A 13,230-nucleotide genomic window follows, 5' to 3' on the forward strand; every position below is an offset into this window, starting at 1 on the left:
CCACCCACGTTTGCTCCAGCAGTTGCCGGATGGTCAGGTACGCCCACAGTCTCTCCATGAAGCTGTGGAAGATGTATCTGGGGCTCCAGAACGCCTCCTCCTGCTCTGCCACGCGGGACTCCGTTACAAAGGTGATGTTCTCCATGTGCTGGAAAGAGGGGCCCAGCCAGGGCAGGAGCAGTCAGGGTGTGACGTCTGCACCTGGCCTGGCGCTGCCCAGCAATGCCACGAGAAACCTGGCAGGGGCAGCGTTGGCTGCAAGGCCACATTTCCTTTGAGTAGAGTGGAGGGTAGGGAGTGTGTTTAGGGGTGTGAGGGGCTCAGCCACAGAGCCTCCAAGGATGACAAGGAGGTGGAGATAAAAGGGAGCAAACTATCCCAGGTGCTACACAGCAGGCGCAGAACCAGGAGCTGCATGAATTTTGCCTTCTCCACACATACAGCTATTTGTTTGATGGTTTTTCTCCAATGAACTTTAAGTAGACTAACACTCTTGGTCTTGACCTGAGCAGTAATACCTGTGAAATCTTAGGTCTGCGGTTCGAGTTATTTTTCAGAACACATTAAAATAAATGCATAACTAAACTACTAAAACAAAGACATGTTTGTTTGTAAACTACTCCAAGTCACCTTGGGTTCTGCACTTTGGGAACCCCTGGCCTCTAGGATATCAGCAGCTAACATACATGGAGTGTTTATACCAGGCGAGACCTTAATCCCCACTGCAGCTTTACCAGGTGTGGGAGAGGTGACCTACTTTCATTTGTATACAGCAGGAAACTGAGGCACAGGGAGCGTAAGTGCCTTGCCCCAGGTCTCACCTCTGGGAGATGGCAGAGCTGGAAGTGAAGCCGGGCAGGCTGGCCACAGGGCATGCCCTGCCCATCATGACACTTGGCTACTTCTCCTGAGACGAGGCCCTGGGCCCCCCATGCCCGCTTGCCTAGCCCACCTGCTATTCTCCCCACACGTGCTGCCTGCCTGCCACGCAAGCCTGGAACATTCCTCCGTCCCTCCACCATCTGGCCTCTGCCACCCTCTACTCACCTCTCAGTCTTAGCTGAGCCTCCTCTGGGAAGCCCTCCCTGATCCCCGAATTTATCCAGCCTGTAGCTCCTTGTTTGTGTGACAATTTACCCATGCTGTCTCTCCCGTGAGGGCAGTATCCCCAGGGCCTAGAGAAGTGCTGTGTTTCTCTTTGTGGAATGAGAGGGCCTCCCATGGCACAGAGGCAGGGAAGGCTGGGCGAGGACAGGACGCCACACGGTGAGCTGGGTTCTTGACCTGGCTGCAGTGGGGCCCAGGGCAAACCGCCTGCTCTGCCTGGATGTCAGGCTGCTCACCTGTGAAATGGGAGCAGCCCTCCCTGCCTGACTGTAACCTCAGAGGGCTGGTGTGAGGACAGGAGGGGATGCCAAGCACCTGGTGCCCTTGGGAACAGCAGCAGCAGCACTGACTGACCATGGAGTGACTGCCGCATGCCGGCCCCACACAGGTGCTCTCAGAAAATCACATCATCTCACTGAACCTCTACCAGGAGCCAACACAGTGGGGATGCGTCATCCGCAAGTGGCAGAGGGCACTCTGCAACTTGCTCAAGGTCAACCGGCTGGAGCCTGGCAGGGCTGGGGTTTGAACCCAGCCGCTGACTGCCTGCCCCGGCGGCCCTTCCCCTCCAGGATGGCTGGCCATACCTACCAGCCGCCCCCTGACTTTGGCTGAGAACACATCAGGGCTCTGGTCCCGGAGCTTCCCGGCCACCACCAACTCGGAGCCCTTGAAGAACAGCCGGAAGGCGTCCTGTGTGACCGCCTCCACGGTGTTGCTTGGGTACTCGAAGGCCACCGATGTCATCAGTGGGTTGGCCACCTCTTGGTAGAAGTCCTGCAGGGTGGGGGTGTCATGAGGGCCGTGCTGGGGTCTGCCCGCCTGTCAGTGCCATCCCTCGCTCACGTGGCCCAGCAGGGGCGCGTGGGCACCTGGAGCTGCAGTGCGGAGTCCGAGTCCTCATAGATGCGCCGGGCCAGGCCACCGTTGTCCAGTGCCAGCTTCTCCAGGAAGGCGTAGCTGACGTCGAAGCCGAAGCCCAGGCAGAAGAGGCTGTGCTGGCCGTCTATGGCTTCCTGAACGTTCTTCTGGATCTCTGAGGGGTTGGTTTCCCCTGGACCCAGTGGTTTGGGAAAGGGGTGAGAAAACAGTGATTTGCTCAACAGATATTTCTGGAATCTCAGAGCCAGAGGGGCCTCAGAGATCCCCCCTCCCTGCCCCAGGTCCCACAGCAAGCCGGGCCAGAGCCCAGCTACTCCCTCTGGGCAGCACGTCCTGGGGCTGCTGGCAGGGCCTCACCCACAGTGGGGTCGCCGTCGGTGAGGAGGATGATGAGGGTGACGCTTCCTGGGGGCAGCAGCTCCTCCCGGTTGGCTCTCTCTAGCAGCTGCACGGCCATCAGTATCGCATCGTTTATATTGGTCCCTGTGGGGCACACACTCTTAGGGTGGCTCCCAGCAGGGTGCCCCAGGCTGGGCTCAGTGCCCTGGAAGTTGCGTGCAAGGCTGCAGAGGCGCTCACCTCCCCGGGCCTGGATGGCAGCGGCGTAGCTCTTGGCCGCGTTCACGTTCTCAGCCGAGGCTGCCACTAGCTGTGGCTTCCACGGGGTTGCTTCCTCACTGAAGCTGATGAGGTTGAACTGGTCACGGGGACCGAGGTCACCCAGGATCTTGATGAGGGCTTCCCGGGTCTGGTCAGGGGAAGGGGACACAAGGTGGGTGTCTCAGTGGGGCCTCCCTGGGGGCTCATGTGCCCTTGGGCTGGACCCCCAGGCTCACATCTGCAGTGAGGACATGGTGAATGCTCTAGCGGCAGGACCTGCCCCAAACTCTGACCAACCTCGATCCATGGGAGCCCCCCACCTAGGAAGATGGAGGAGGGCAGGTCTGCCTGTTCGACCAGAGCTGAGGGTGTGGGACATCTGTGAGTTTTCAGGACCCCGCCTGGCCCATGGGACCCACCTGCTGGATTTTCCTGCCGCTCATGGAGCCGCTCTTGTCAATGACGAAGATCACGTTCTTGGGTATCGTGGCCAGGTGCTCAGGGGCAAAGTAGTGCACAAAGTAGCCATTCTCGATCTGTGACCAGAGTGAGACACACCCAGGTGTAAGAGCTGCAGCCCTGCCCTGCCCCAACCAGCCTCCTCATCCCCAGTCCTGGGGGTCCTCTGCTCTCTTCATTCCATCCCCCTCCATCCCTGTCCCACCATTAACCTCCCCAAATCCTTGCCATACTTTAGGGTTTAGTCCAGCCCGTCCCTTGCAGGCTTCCCTGCTCATGCATAGCCCACCAGAACTCTACCCCTACTTCACCTCTTACTTGTTTTAGTATCTGAGGCAGCTTATACTAAAAGGTTCAGACATAATAAACCTGAGATCCATCAAAAAAGTGAAGAATCCAAAAACAAGGTCCATCTATGGCTTCCTGCATGTTCTTCTGGATCCTCGAGGGGTTGGTCTCCCCTGGACCCAGTGGTTTGGGAAAGGGGCGAGAAAACAGTGATTTGTTCAAAAATAAAGGGGAAGCACAACGATGCCAGAAACTTGTGTGAAAGAAGGTACTGTAATTGAACATAAACGTGAACTGTGAGTCTCCTGGCAGCCAAGGCTACAAGGGAAACCCTGCAGGGCAGTTCTTCATCAGAGACAAACTTTCTTCCCTCCAAAAGAGAACTGTTTCAGGGACAACACAACTAAACTGCCTGTTTGCCGTCTGTGCTGCCCCTGGTGCACACTGGTAACTAGGGGTGGTTATTTTGTCTGTTCTTTTAGAACCCCCAGGCTCAGGTCCTTGAGGGTAGATGGACTTTTTGGTGGCTCAGCTCTTCTCTGAAGCCCACACACCTGAATGGAACCCCCGGAGACAGTCCGGTCCACATCATAGCGGACGATGAAGTTGCCATCCAGGACTGTGTCCTGCTGCTGCTCTGGAGACTTTTGCTGCTGGGACAGCGTCGGCCTGAATCGGACATGAGCCTGGAAAAATGACCAGGCTGAAGTTGGGAGGAGCAGCAAGGCCATGTCAACAACACCCCTCACCCCCACCTGAAGAGAGAATTCCAGGAGGCAGCCTTGGGTCAAATTCCAGAGAACTTTCTCTCCAGCTGAGCTATCAGATAGACTGCCTCCATGTAGGGGAGTGGGTACAAGTGAATCCCCTGCTCCTAGATCTGTGCAAGCAGAGGCTGGGCTCAGGATGTGTGCGTCCAGTCAGCTCCTCCTCCCTACCTGGTCCTGGGACCCTGACATCAGTCGTCTCTCCCGATTTCAGGGTTCAAACCAGCACCCACCATCCTTCCCTAGGTCTTGCCCTCTCCATCTGCCAAATGACAGCATGGACACAGGAACCTCACACGTCCCTTTAGCGCAGAGATTCTGCCCAATGGTCCCACTCTCTGGAAACCCAGGCCCATAGAGCCAGCCTGAAGACAGGCCCCTGGGAACTCTCACCCGCAGACCATAGCAGGCCCACCTTGGTCTTGTTCTGTGTGGTGGTGAGGGCCTCTGCCAGTTCATTGGTCATGAAGGTGCTCTCTGTCTCCAGAAAGCTGATGCCCTGAGGCTCAAAGATGTAAATGTCCATCTAGAGGCAAGAAGTGGGTTACTGGGTCTGCTGGGGGACAGGGCTGGCCTCCATAGGAGGCAGAAGGGGAAGCAGGGGCCGCCCTCAGGAGAGTGAGGAGGGCTTCTAAGAGGAGGCGGCACCAGGTACCTGCAGGTGCTTGACCAGCTGCTGGGGCTGGACTTTCAGCAGCAGCTCGTACGCTCCCAGATGCCGCACCAGGAGCTCCTCATACACCAGCTTGAAGGTGATCTTGGCAGCGGGCGCCACACTGACTGACACCTGGAACTGCTCTGTCTTTCTCCCAGTGGCCCTGGGGGAAGAGGGCATCAGGTCTGCCCCTCAGACCAGGGGTGGCTGAAGGCAGTGGCAGCCCCCACCCCCACAGGGTCCTCCCCACCCCGTCGGGCTCACTTGACGAGGCCGGCGCTCTCTCCCCTCTCCACGGCCGCGCTGTACTGCTCCTGGGCTGCAGCCTTCTCCTTGATGTTACCGGGGTAGGTCACACCATCAATGATCCTGGGGCAGGAGGGAGGGAGTTGTTGAGAGCCCGGTGGGGGAGGCTCCCTGCAATCCTGCCTCCTCCGGGACTTCACATGCCTCTTGACAGACTGACTCCCATCTTTACCTGAGCCCACCCGTTTATTATGCACCTACTGTGGACACGACTCTGTGCGGGGCCCGGTGTCAATGGGGGCTCTGCAGGCCTCCATCTACCCTGAGACGTGCACTGTGTCGGCAAACATGCCTTTTACTAAACAACTGGGATGAAGGCTGCAGGGGAGGCAGGTCCCGGCCTCTCTTCTCCCTTCCTGTTGGGCTCCACGTCCCAGTTGCCCCTTCCATCCCACAGACTGTTCTCAGAGGAACTGGTCAGCCACCAGCGAGATCTCTGAGCCACAGTTCACTCAGCCCCGTGGGGCAGACTCAGCAGGAGGGAGATGCCGGCTCCCAGGCCAGTGGAGACACAGGACTGAAGGCTCTGACCCCTCTCCCCCATGGCTGCCCCCTCTTCCAACACTGGACAGGCCACTCTGCAGAGAGGCTGGCCTCTGGGGAAGGAAGTTTTGGACAACTGGTGGACAGGGCTCCTTGGGGCCTGCAGACAATCCTAGTGGCTGTTTCTGGGGACCGAGAGTGAACTGGCAGGCAAACATAAGCCTGCTCTGTCTGGGGGTGGTGTGAGAGGGTGAGAGTGTACAGGGGGGGAGGGGGGGCAGCCAGGACCTCAGGACCAAGTGTCCTTCCTCCACACCCTCCTGACCTCCCTGGTCAAATTTAACTCTGGGCTAGGGATTGGGCTGCTGCTGGGCTGCAGGGCTTCTCCTCCCAGATGCCCAATTTGGGATCCCAGAGCAGGGCACCCTGCCCCCTGCTTCCCTATCTCATGCAGCAACAAGAGCTGGGCCCAGAGAGGGGTGCAAGTCCAGGGCCCTCAGAAGATGCGATGGGCCTGAAACCTCGTAACTTGCCGGCCGTGGCACCCACATGGGGGGCGGGGTGCAGCCTGTGAAGTTGGGCAGCACAGGCCTGGCTCCAGGGTGAGGAAATCAAGGGCTGCTGGAGGGGGTGCGGGCAGAGAGATGAGGAGCCAACCATAGGGACCAGACCCCCACTGCAGGTTTTCAGGGGTCCCAGGGTGCACTGGGGACTGCACCTGAGATGCTCGCTCTCTGCCTCACCCATCGCCCTCCCTGAGTTTCTGGGATCAGCCTCTCTCTGGCCTGTCCTCAATCACTGCCTCTCCTGCGGGGCCAGGGACAGACAGTTCTCTTGCATTTAGTAAACATTGCAAAACCCGGTCGGGAAGGGTGGGGGAGGACAGTAGAGACAACGTAAGGATCATCACCTGCTTACAGAGTCCACAGAAACCCCAGGGGCCTCCCAATGCAGCTTCTGACCCAGAGCAGAACCACCCTCTGCAGTATCCCAGTTGGAGGTGTGGGGGGATGAGCCTGGCTTAGAACTTCTGTGACAAGGAGGTGGTCCCCCTCCTTGAGGCACTGCTTCATTGTGGGGCAGCCCAGGGGTTAGGAAGTTTTCTGTATTCTGAGCTGGAATCTGCCTTTTGGTGACTCCCTTCTGCCTGGGCTTGGCCTCAGGATGCCCTAAGTCTGTACTTCTCAAAGGCAAAGACACAAAGATACCGTGGTCCTCCATGTGCCACCTGGGCAGCACTCAGGGAAAATGGATGAACAGATGGAGAGATGGATGGTGGGAGGGACCAACGGAGGGAGGGATGAAGGCACAGCAGGATGGGTGGAGGAAGGGAGGGAGGAAGGGATACAGGGAGGGAAGGAGAGAGGGAGGGAGGGACGGAGGGAGGGAAACGTCTCTGAGAATGAATGAAGTTCCTGGCTAAAGCCTCTGCTCCCTGTATTGCCTGCAGGTGGAGCACACACACCTCAGGCATATATCCTGGCACATCTCACATCAGGAAGATGCCCTCTCTTCCTGATCTGGCACAGGGACCATGGCGTCACAGTGCTGGATTGGGGAGGGGGGATGAGGAGGAGAGCAGGAGGCACCTACATGGAGAAGTTGGTGATAAAGGCTTTCTTGGGCAGCTCCATCTGGAAGGTGACCTCCTGCAAAGTACTGGCCTTGTTGACCACCCGGCTGGTGACGACTGTGTGGGCAAATCGGGATGAGACCCTGGAGTCTACAGTGAGGCTGTAGATGTCGATGTCATTCTGGACCAGTGGAGGAGGAAAGGAAAGGGTAGGACTGTTCAGTGTTCTTCAAGAGTGGGCCTTGACCTTGGTCCCAGACCAAGCCCTGGCCCCCAACCCCAAGCGAGACACTGATCAAGCCTCAGGCAAAATTCCATGAAGCATTTCATTTGTGAACTTTCATCTCAGATCAGAGGCAGCTGTGTGCTTCATTCCCCATCCTACAGTGCCACGGGGCAGGGATCAGTCTGTCTTGTTCAGTGGGGGCCACAGTGCCCCTCGGAGAACAAGCAGGCAAGGGGTGGGGGGGGTGGAGCCTGAGCCCCACTGTGTCTGGGAGGAACTTACTTATCCTTGGGGCAGAGGTGAGTGGCAGAGGGTCCTGTTAGGTCAGGAAGCTTCCATGCCATCTTAGCTCTGCCCAGTGAAAGGGCAGTGAGCAAGTCCTGTGACTGGAGAAAACAGCCCCTGCCAGCCTCCCCCCAGGGGCCTGCAGGAGCTGGGAGAACTGGAGGGTCCATCTCTGAGGCTGGGCATCTTCTGCTTTGCCCCCTTTTCCCTGCAGCATTGGGCCTCTCCTGTTGCCCTGTCCACAGGGCACCCCCCCAGGCATGTGTTTCGCTCGAGGTCTGTGGTCTCCAAGGAAGGGCATGTGCAAACAGGCAGAGCCTACACACCTCTCGCCCGCCTGCCATGTGGCGCACGTGTGCTTAGCACAGAGGTGCGCGGCGGGCCGTGTGGCTTGTCTACACGTGAGTGTCTGCTCCATGCCAGACACTGTACTCAGCATTTTACAACACTACAGGTTTCCTCTTCACCACAAACTTCTAAATAGTTCTATTATTACCTTCTTTTACAGATGAGGAAAAAGAGACACGGAAAGCATCCATGACTTCCGAGAGGTCACGCAGCCAGGAGGCGTGAGCTGGGCTCCTGAGGCCCATTCTTACCCGCCCCACCCACTGCCGCCCTCCAGGGCAACTTGTTAGGCTGCACTTCCTCCCCGTGAACTGGGGATACCGGGATCACCCCTTCTTGTAAATGGGGGACTCTCCATAGAGCCCTCAGGGTGGTGCCTGGTGGATGGGCAGCACGACTTCTCTGCACACACACTGACCCGTGCTCACTTGCACACACCGAGGCTCTCCTCCCCTTCACCCACTTGTCCCACTCACGCTCAGGTGCACACACACAGGAACCCGTGGACACCCGCTACCTTTTGGGCCCTGAGGGTCTGGAGGGTGGCCAGCGAGAGCAGGACCAGCACGACGCCGCAGGCGCGGCCAGGGGCTGGGGTCTTCATTTTGGCTCTGGTGCCTGGCAGGCTGCTTCTGAACTTGAGAGGAAGAGCGGAATGAATTTGTAACTTGCTCGCTGCCCCGCCCCTGTGGGGGCAGGTTCTGGGAAATTGGGATCTGCAAGCCAAACACTGCAGTGGCCTCAGATAAGCAGGCAAACTGCGAATGTCCTGTGGACCTTGGCTGGGGATGGGAACGTGTACTGAGCAGGAGCAGGCTCAGGTGGGAGTTAGGTGCTGGCGCCCCTTCTGAATGGTCCAGAATCCGACCAAACCACCACCACCCCTTGCACGGCTCATCTCGCCGACAGGCTCCCTAGGACTGGAGGACAGAGCAGTGAACTGGCCTGCTCTCCATAAGCCCAGCCTGGGAGAAGCACAGGCGTGGTTGGAAAGAGGAGGGCCAGAGGGTGGTTTGCAGGAGGCAGGGGCCTGGAAGTCAGGTCAGTGTGACTGGGCAGTGGGACCCCAAATGCACCAAGCAGCCCTTGGGGTGCCTGAGTGGGGCAAGATCTGCTGGGGCCAAGGCAGGATGGATACACCTTATTTCTGGGATGAGAGAGGCTAGGTCAAGGAGCCCCCCTTCTCTCTGCTGGGGCCTCAGGATGCTGTTTGGGCCCCATTAGTCTAGCCAGGACTCTTGGTGCAACTCCAGCAAGGCCTCTGAAACAAGATCTGCACTTGGCAATACAAACCGAGGGCCATAAAGACGCCCACACGTGGTGGCCCAGAAGTCCCGCTCTGGGGAACCTCCTGAGGGAAGCATGGAACAGAGAGAGCACAGAGCTCCTGAGGGGGACGATGTTCAGGTGGCCCACACGGAGGTCAGCCGTGTCAAGGGAGCCCGTGAGTCACGCCTGGAGTGAGAAACGGCAGAACGCCGATCTGTCAGCACGCCAAGGCAGTGCCGGTGTCGTGGGCTCAGACCACAGGAGGTGGCTGGAGGGCCTGGGGTAGGATTACAGATGATGTTTTTTCGATTTTCCTTTGATAAAGTTGAAAGACTGCTTTCATAACAAGTAGCAATAAAGCGAATAAATACTAGGGGATCTGGATGCAGCTGGTGCTTATGTCCCTGTGGCTCTGGGAAAGCTTGGCTCCTGAGTCTGGGGCCACAGATGGGATAAAGAGGCTTCAGGAAAGTGGCCAGGTGCCAGATCCTTGGTCGGGGAAGGAGGACTCAGTGACACTATCCCAGGGGTGGGAACTGGGGAAGGGTACCATCTTCAGGGCCTACTTGGGACCCTGGGGCAGTGACAGGCTTGCAAGGGCCGGGAAGGGGGCTCCTCCATTAGCCCTGCCTCGGTCAACGCCAGTAGCATCTGCCCCAAGGGAAGGAAGCTGGGTCTGTGGCTACAATATTCCCCTTCCTTAGCATGACTTAGCCAGAAGCCTCACCTCTGGGCGCATCTATACAGCTCTCCCTTTGACTATGGATGTGATTGGGATTACTCGGGAAGACATACCCGTTCAGCAATCCGGGGAAAGAGCCTCCCCAGGAACCCAGCGAGCAGGCCCAGGCCTGGTCGCCACAGAAGGTCTGCTCCCTTGGGGCACAGAGCATGGACCCAGCCTGGAAACAGCTATATAAGGAGGCCGGGCTGGCCAGGAATGTGGGAAAGGCTCTGTGCAGCCCGCTCCACCTGCCCAGGGGACAGGCGGGACTTCCCTGTAGGCACTGGCCCCGAGCCAGGCACTGTAAGCCCAGACCCTGCCAGTCCATCTCCGGACTGCCTGTGGTCTTGCTGTCACAGCTGGACAGGCCTCTGCAGTCCCCTGAGTCTGACAGGTCCATGCGCACAGAGACACTGAGGCCTGAAGCGGGAAGAATCGCACATGAGCTGAGAACCTGGTGCTCCATGCCTCAGGCAGAGCTGTGGGAGTGGCAAGGGGGAGGCTTACCCTGTTTGGGAGAGGGGACAGTAGCTCAGGAAGCAGACTGCCACTGGCCAGAGAGGAGCCTCCACCTGGCTTTGTCTTTGAGGGGATGCGAGCTGGCAGGGAGGCAATATGAACAAGGCGGGGCGGCGGGGGGGGGCGCTTTGAGGATCCTGAGTCCCTCAGAGCCTTGGGGTCCTTGGAGGCATCTCGATGGCTTCTGTGAAAACCAAGGGAAGGGTGAGCCCCAGGCCCCCACCTGCTTCACTCTGAGCAGTGTGACTATGGCCTGTTTTGCGCAATAGGCTCCCTTGCCTCATACAAGGGGAAACAGTCTCAGAAAAGGAGGAGAGACAGTCTGAAGTCACACAGATCAGCTCCAGGTCTCCACACCCAAGGTTCTTTCTAGTACGTGGCAGTGGCCATAATGGCACCTGCATTATCCTCTGGGGCCATCCCCAAAGCTGAGAAGCGTACAGAACATGCCCCACACCTACGTTGCCCACCCCTCCCCTGCATTTAGTGGCCATGGCCAGTGACCAACCAACACCCTCCAAATGCTGGGGCCACTTGGGCATCCTCTTTATTGGTGTTGCCCAGGTGCTGGTACAGAGTCCCTGGGCTCAGGTGCCGGGGCTGTTGGGGAGGGTGCCAATCCCAGAGGCCGCGGGTGAGAAGCTATGCTCTGGCATAAAAAAAGAGTTCTTGGGAAAGGCTCCTGTGTCTAGGTGTTGCTGACGGTGAGGGGCGTGGTGCGCACTTCTCAGCCAAAGACACTCTTGGCGGGTCCGGCTTTGGGCTTCTCAAAAACAGTCTCGGTGCCAGTCCGGGCGAGGCTGAACACCGATGGGGCGGCAGAACCAGCTTGCTCTGTGGGGAGGATGGGGAGGAGGTGTAGTCAGGGGCACGGCCTGACTTCCTAGGGAGGAAAGGCCCCTTTTGTGGGGAGCACCCTGCTGAGCTCACAAGCTCTGAACTCTTAGAAAAAGGACTCATGGGACCTCCCTCCCAACCCCATCCTCCCTCCTATTGACACACATCTGCGCCCTTGGAGCCCATTGTCCCAAGAACACTCACCACACTCCTGCATGACCTGGTAGGTCTTGGACTTGATCTCCTGGTTCTTGGTCAGCTTCCCTCGGGCCCCCTTCAGGTCCTCCTCCTTCACAGGGGGGCGCTTCTTCTTGATGGGGGCTTCCTGAGTGTCAGCCTTGGAGAGCCCAGAGCCTCATCTTACGACCCGAGGCCTCGAGGCTGAGAGCCCTTTCCCAGCACTGTGCCTTGGCCGAGACCCCTCTTACCTGCTCACTTAACTCAAGCCAATTCAAGGCCTCACTCCTCTTCCAGGAAGCCTTTCCGACTATACTTCACAGCCCCATACCCCGAGTCTCTGCCCTCTTGCCACAAACTGGGAGCTCTGGGGCTATGGCTGTTGTAGCCTCATACCATCTGTGTGCCTGTCTTCCCTGAGCCCCGGTCTTCCAGGGGAGGCAGAGCCTCCTATGTTTATGCCCAGAGCTCAGCTCAAGACACAGCTGCTAAAGACGACAGCGTCCACCCTCCACCCCCACCCCCTGGCACGAGCAGGGCCTGTGCTGGGCCCTCCTACCTGGGACATGGTGGGTATGGGGAACTGCTCCCTGGAAGGCAGTGGCTGTGAAAGAGATCTGAGCGGCGCCCAGCCCTCTGGGGCTTATATAGTTGGCTTGCCTGTCCCGGGAAGTCACTCCCCCTCCTCTGACAGCTCCCTGATGATTCAGATCCACACAGCCGCTGGCTTCAGAGTTTATTCTTGGAGATGATGGGGGCTCGCTGAGCACTGCTGCCTGGGGGGCTGCAGTCCTGGTGAAAGCAGACAGCTGGGGAGACCCCGTACCCTTGAGGACAGCTGCTCTCTGGCAGGTGGGAGGTGCTGGGCCTGGCAGAGACTCGCGTTTATGAACGTAGGTCCTGTAACGTGCGTGTGGCACTCCGAGCTGTCCATCTGCGATAGTCCATCCCAGCGTGGGGGGTGTCCCGGAGGAAAGAGAGGGCCCTGAGCCAGGGTGGACAGCTCTGAGCTTGTTTTTCTCTCTCTCCTACCCCTTCTCTGGATTCCAGAGGAAAGAGACTTCCCAAACCCACATGGCAGCAGGGCGGACGGCTTCCTGCATGTGCCGCTGGGGAGCATGTGCTCACACCCAGCTCGCTGGGCTCTCACAGTGGACTCAGATCATGGGGGCTACCCCTGGCTCACAGGTACAGAAGCTGCTGCCAAGGGAAGCCTGGGAGCTGCTCCATCTGCATTTTTGCTGACGCCCCTGCCCTCTGTCCAGCTCCCAGTGCAAGTTTAGCAACAGGATGAAGGAGGGAGCAAAACACCCAGGAAGGGCCGGGAGGAAACCATGCTTTGTGGTAAGGGGACCGGTGAGCAGAAGGCAGGAAACAGCACAGAGCCTCTGAGTGAGACGAGGTCACCGAAGGGCACCCGGCCCAAGGACACTTAGGTTGTGAGAGGGTGGACAAGAGTGAAGCCCACTCAAGGCATGGACAGAGGCACAGGCTCCCTGAAGGTCACTTAGCTCTCCTCTGCTAGTTCCTAACACCCCATCCTTGAAGGGAAGACCCCCGGGGCACAGGGAAGGACTCCAGGCCTGAGGTGAGGGTAGGAGTGGATGTGGGTAAGAGGTCAGGGTCTGCCCCATTGGATGAGACATGCCCAAGCTCCTTGTCAGTTTGTGATGGAGAGTATTTTTATCCTTGAAGGCTCCGGGCAGACAAAACCCAGCCAGGCAC

General features: G+C 58.4%; 2 protein-coding genes across 2 annotated transcripts in view; both read right to left on the reverse strand.

Moving 5' to 3' along the window:
* ITIH4 (inter-alpha-trypsin inhibitor heavy chain 4) overlaps positions 1-8,630 on the reverse strand; it is a 14,210-nt gene extending 5,580 nt beyond the window's left edge. The window contains exons 1-12 of the mRNA XM_060023781.1: positions 8,497-8,630; positions 7,141-7,301; positions 5,023-5,127; positions 4,759-4,921; positions 4,519-4,629; positions 3,891-4,022; positions 3,009-3,125; positions 2,569-2,737; positions 2,347-2,472; positions 1,980-2,161; positions 1,699-1,884; positions 5-148 (exon numbers count right to left, since the gene is read on the reverse strand). Coding sequence (XP_059879764.1) covers positions 5-148; positions 1,699-1,884; positions 1,980-2,161; positions 2,347-2,472; positions 2,569-2,737; positions 3,009-3,125; positions 3,891-4,022; positions 4,519-4,629; positions 4,759-4,921; positions 5,023-5,127; positions 7,141-7,301; positions 8,497-8,583 — 1,683 coding nt within the window. The 5' untranslated portion in view covers positions 8,584-8,630. The remainder of the gene's footprint in view (positions 1-4; positions 149-1,698; positions 1,885-1,979; positions 2,162-2,346; positions 2,473-2,568; positions 2,738-3,008; positions 3,126-3,890; positions 4,023-4,518; positions 4,630-4,758; positions 4,922-5,022; positions 5,128-7,140; positions 7,302-8,496) is intronic.
* A 2,365-nt stretch (positions 8,631-10,995) lies between these two features.
* On the reverse strand, positions 10,996-12,202 carry MUSTN1 (musculoskeletal, embryonic nuclear protein 1). The gene is made up of 3 exons (XM_060022680.1): positions 12,065-12,202; positions 11,533-11,665; positions 10,996-11,325 (listed from the first exon to the last, which is right to left on the reverse strand). The coding sequence occupies exons 1-3, from the start codon at positions 12,071-12,073 to the stop codon at positions 11,219-11,221; spliced, it is 249 nt and encodes an 82-aa protein (XP_059878663.1). The 5' UTR covers positions 12,074-12,202; the 3' UTR covers positions 10,996-11,218.
* Positions 12,203-13,230: the final 1,028 nt, after the last annotated feature.

This window comes from Delphinus delphis, chromosome 10 (genome assembly GCF_949987515.2).
Source record: "Delphinus delphis chromosome 10, mDelDel1.2, whole genome shotgun sequence".
Classification (NCBI taxonomy): domain Eukaryota; kingdom Metazoa; phylum Chordata; class Mammalia; order Artiodactyla; family Delphinidae; genus Delphinus; species Delphinus delphis.

Coding starts and splice junctions, on each gene's coding strand:
- MUSTN1 (XM_060022680.1), bottom strand. Junction 11,326..11,532: donor CCAGGTCATGCAGGAGTGTG/GTGAGTGTTCTT, acceptor TCCTCCCCACAG/AGCAAGCTGGTTCTGCCGCC.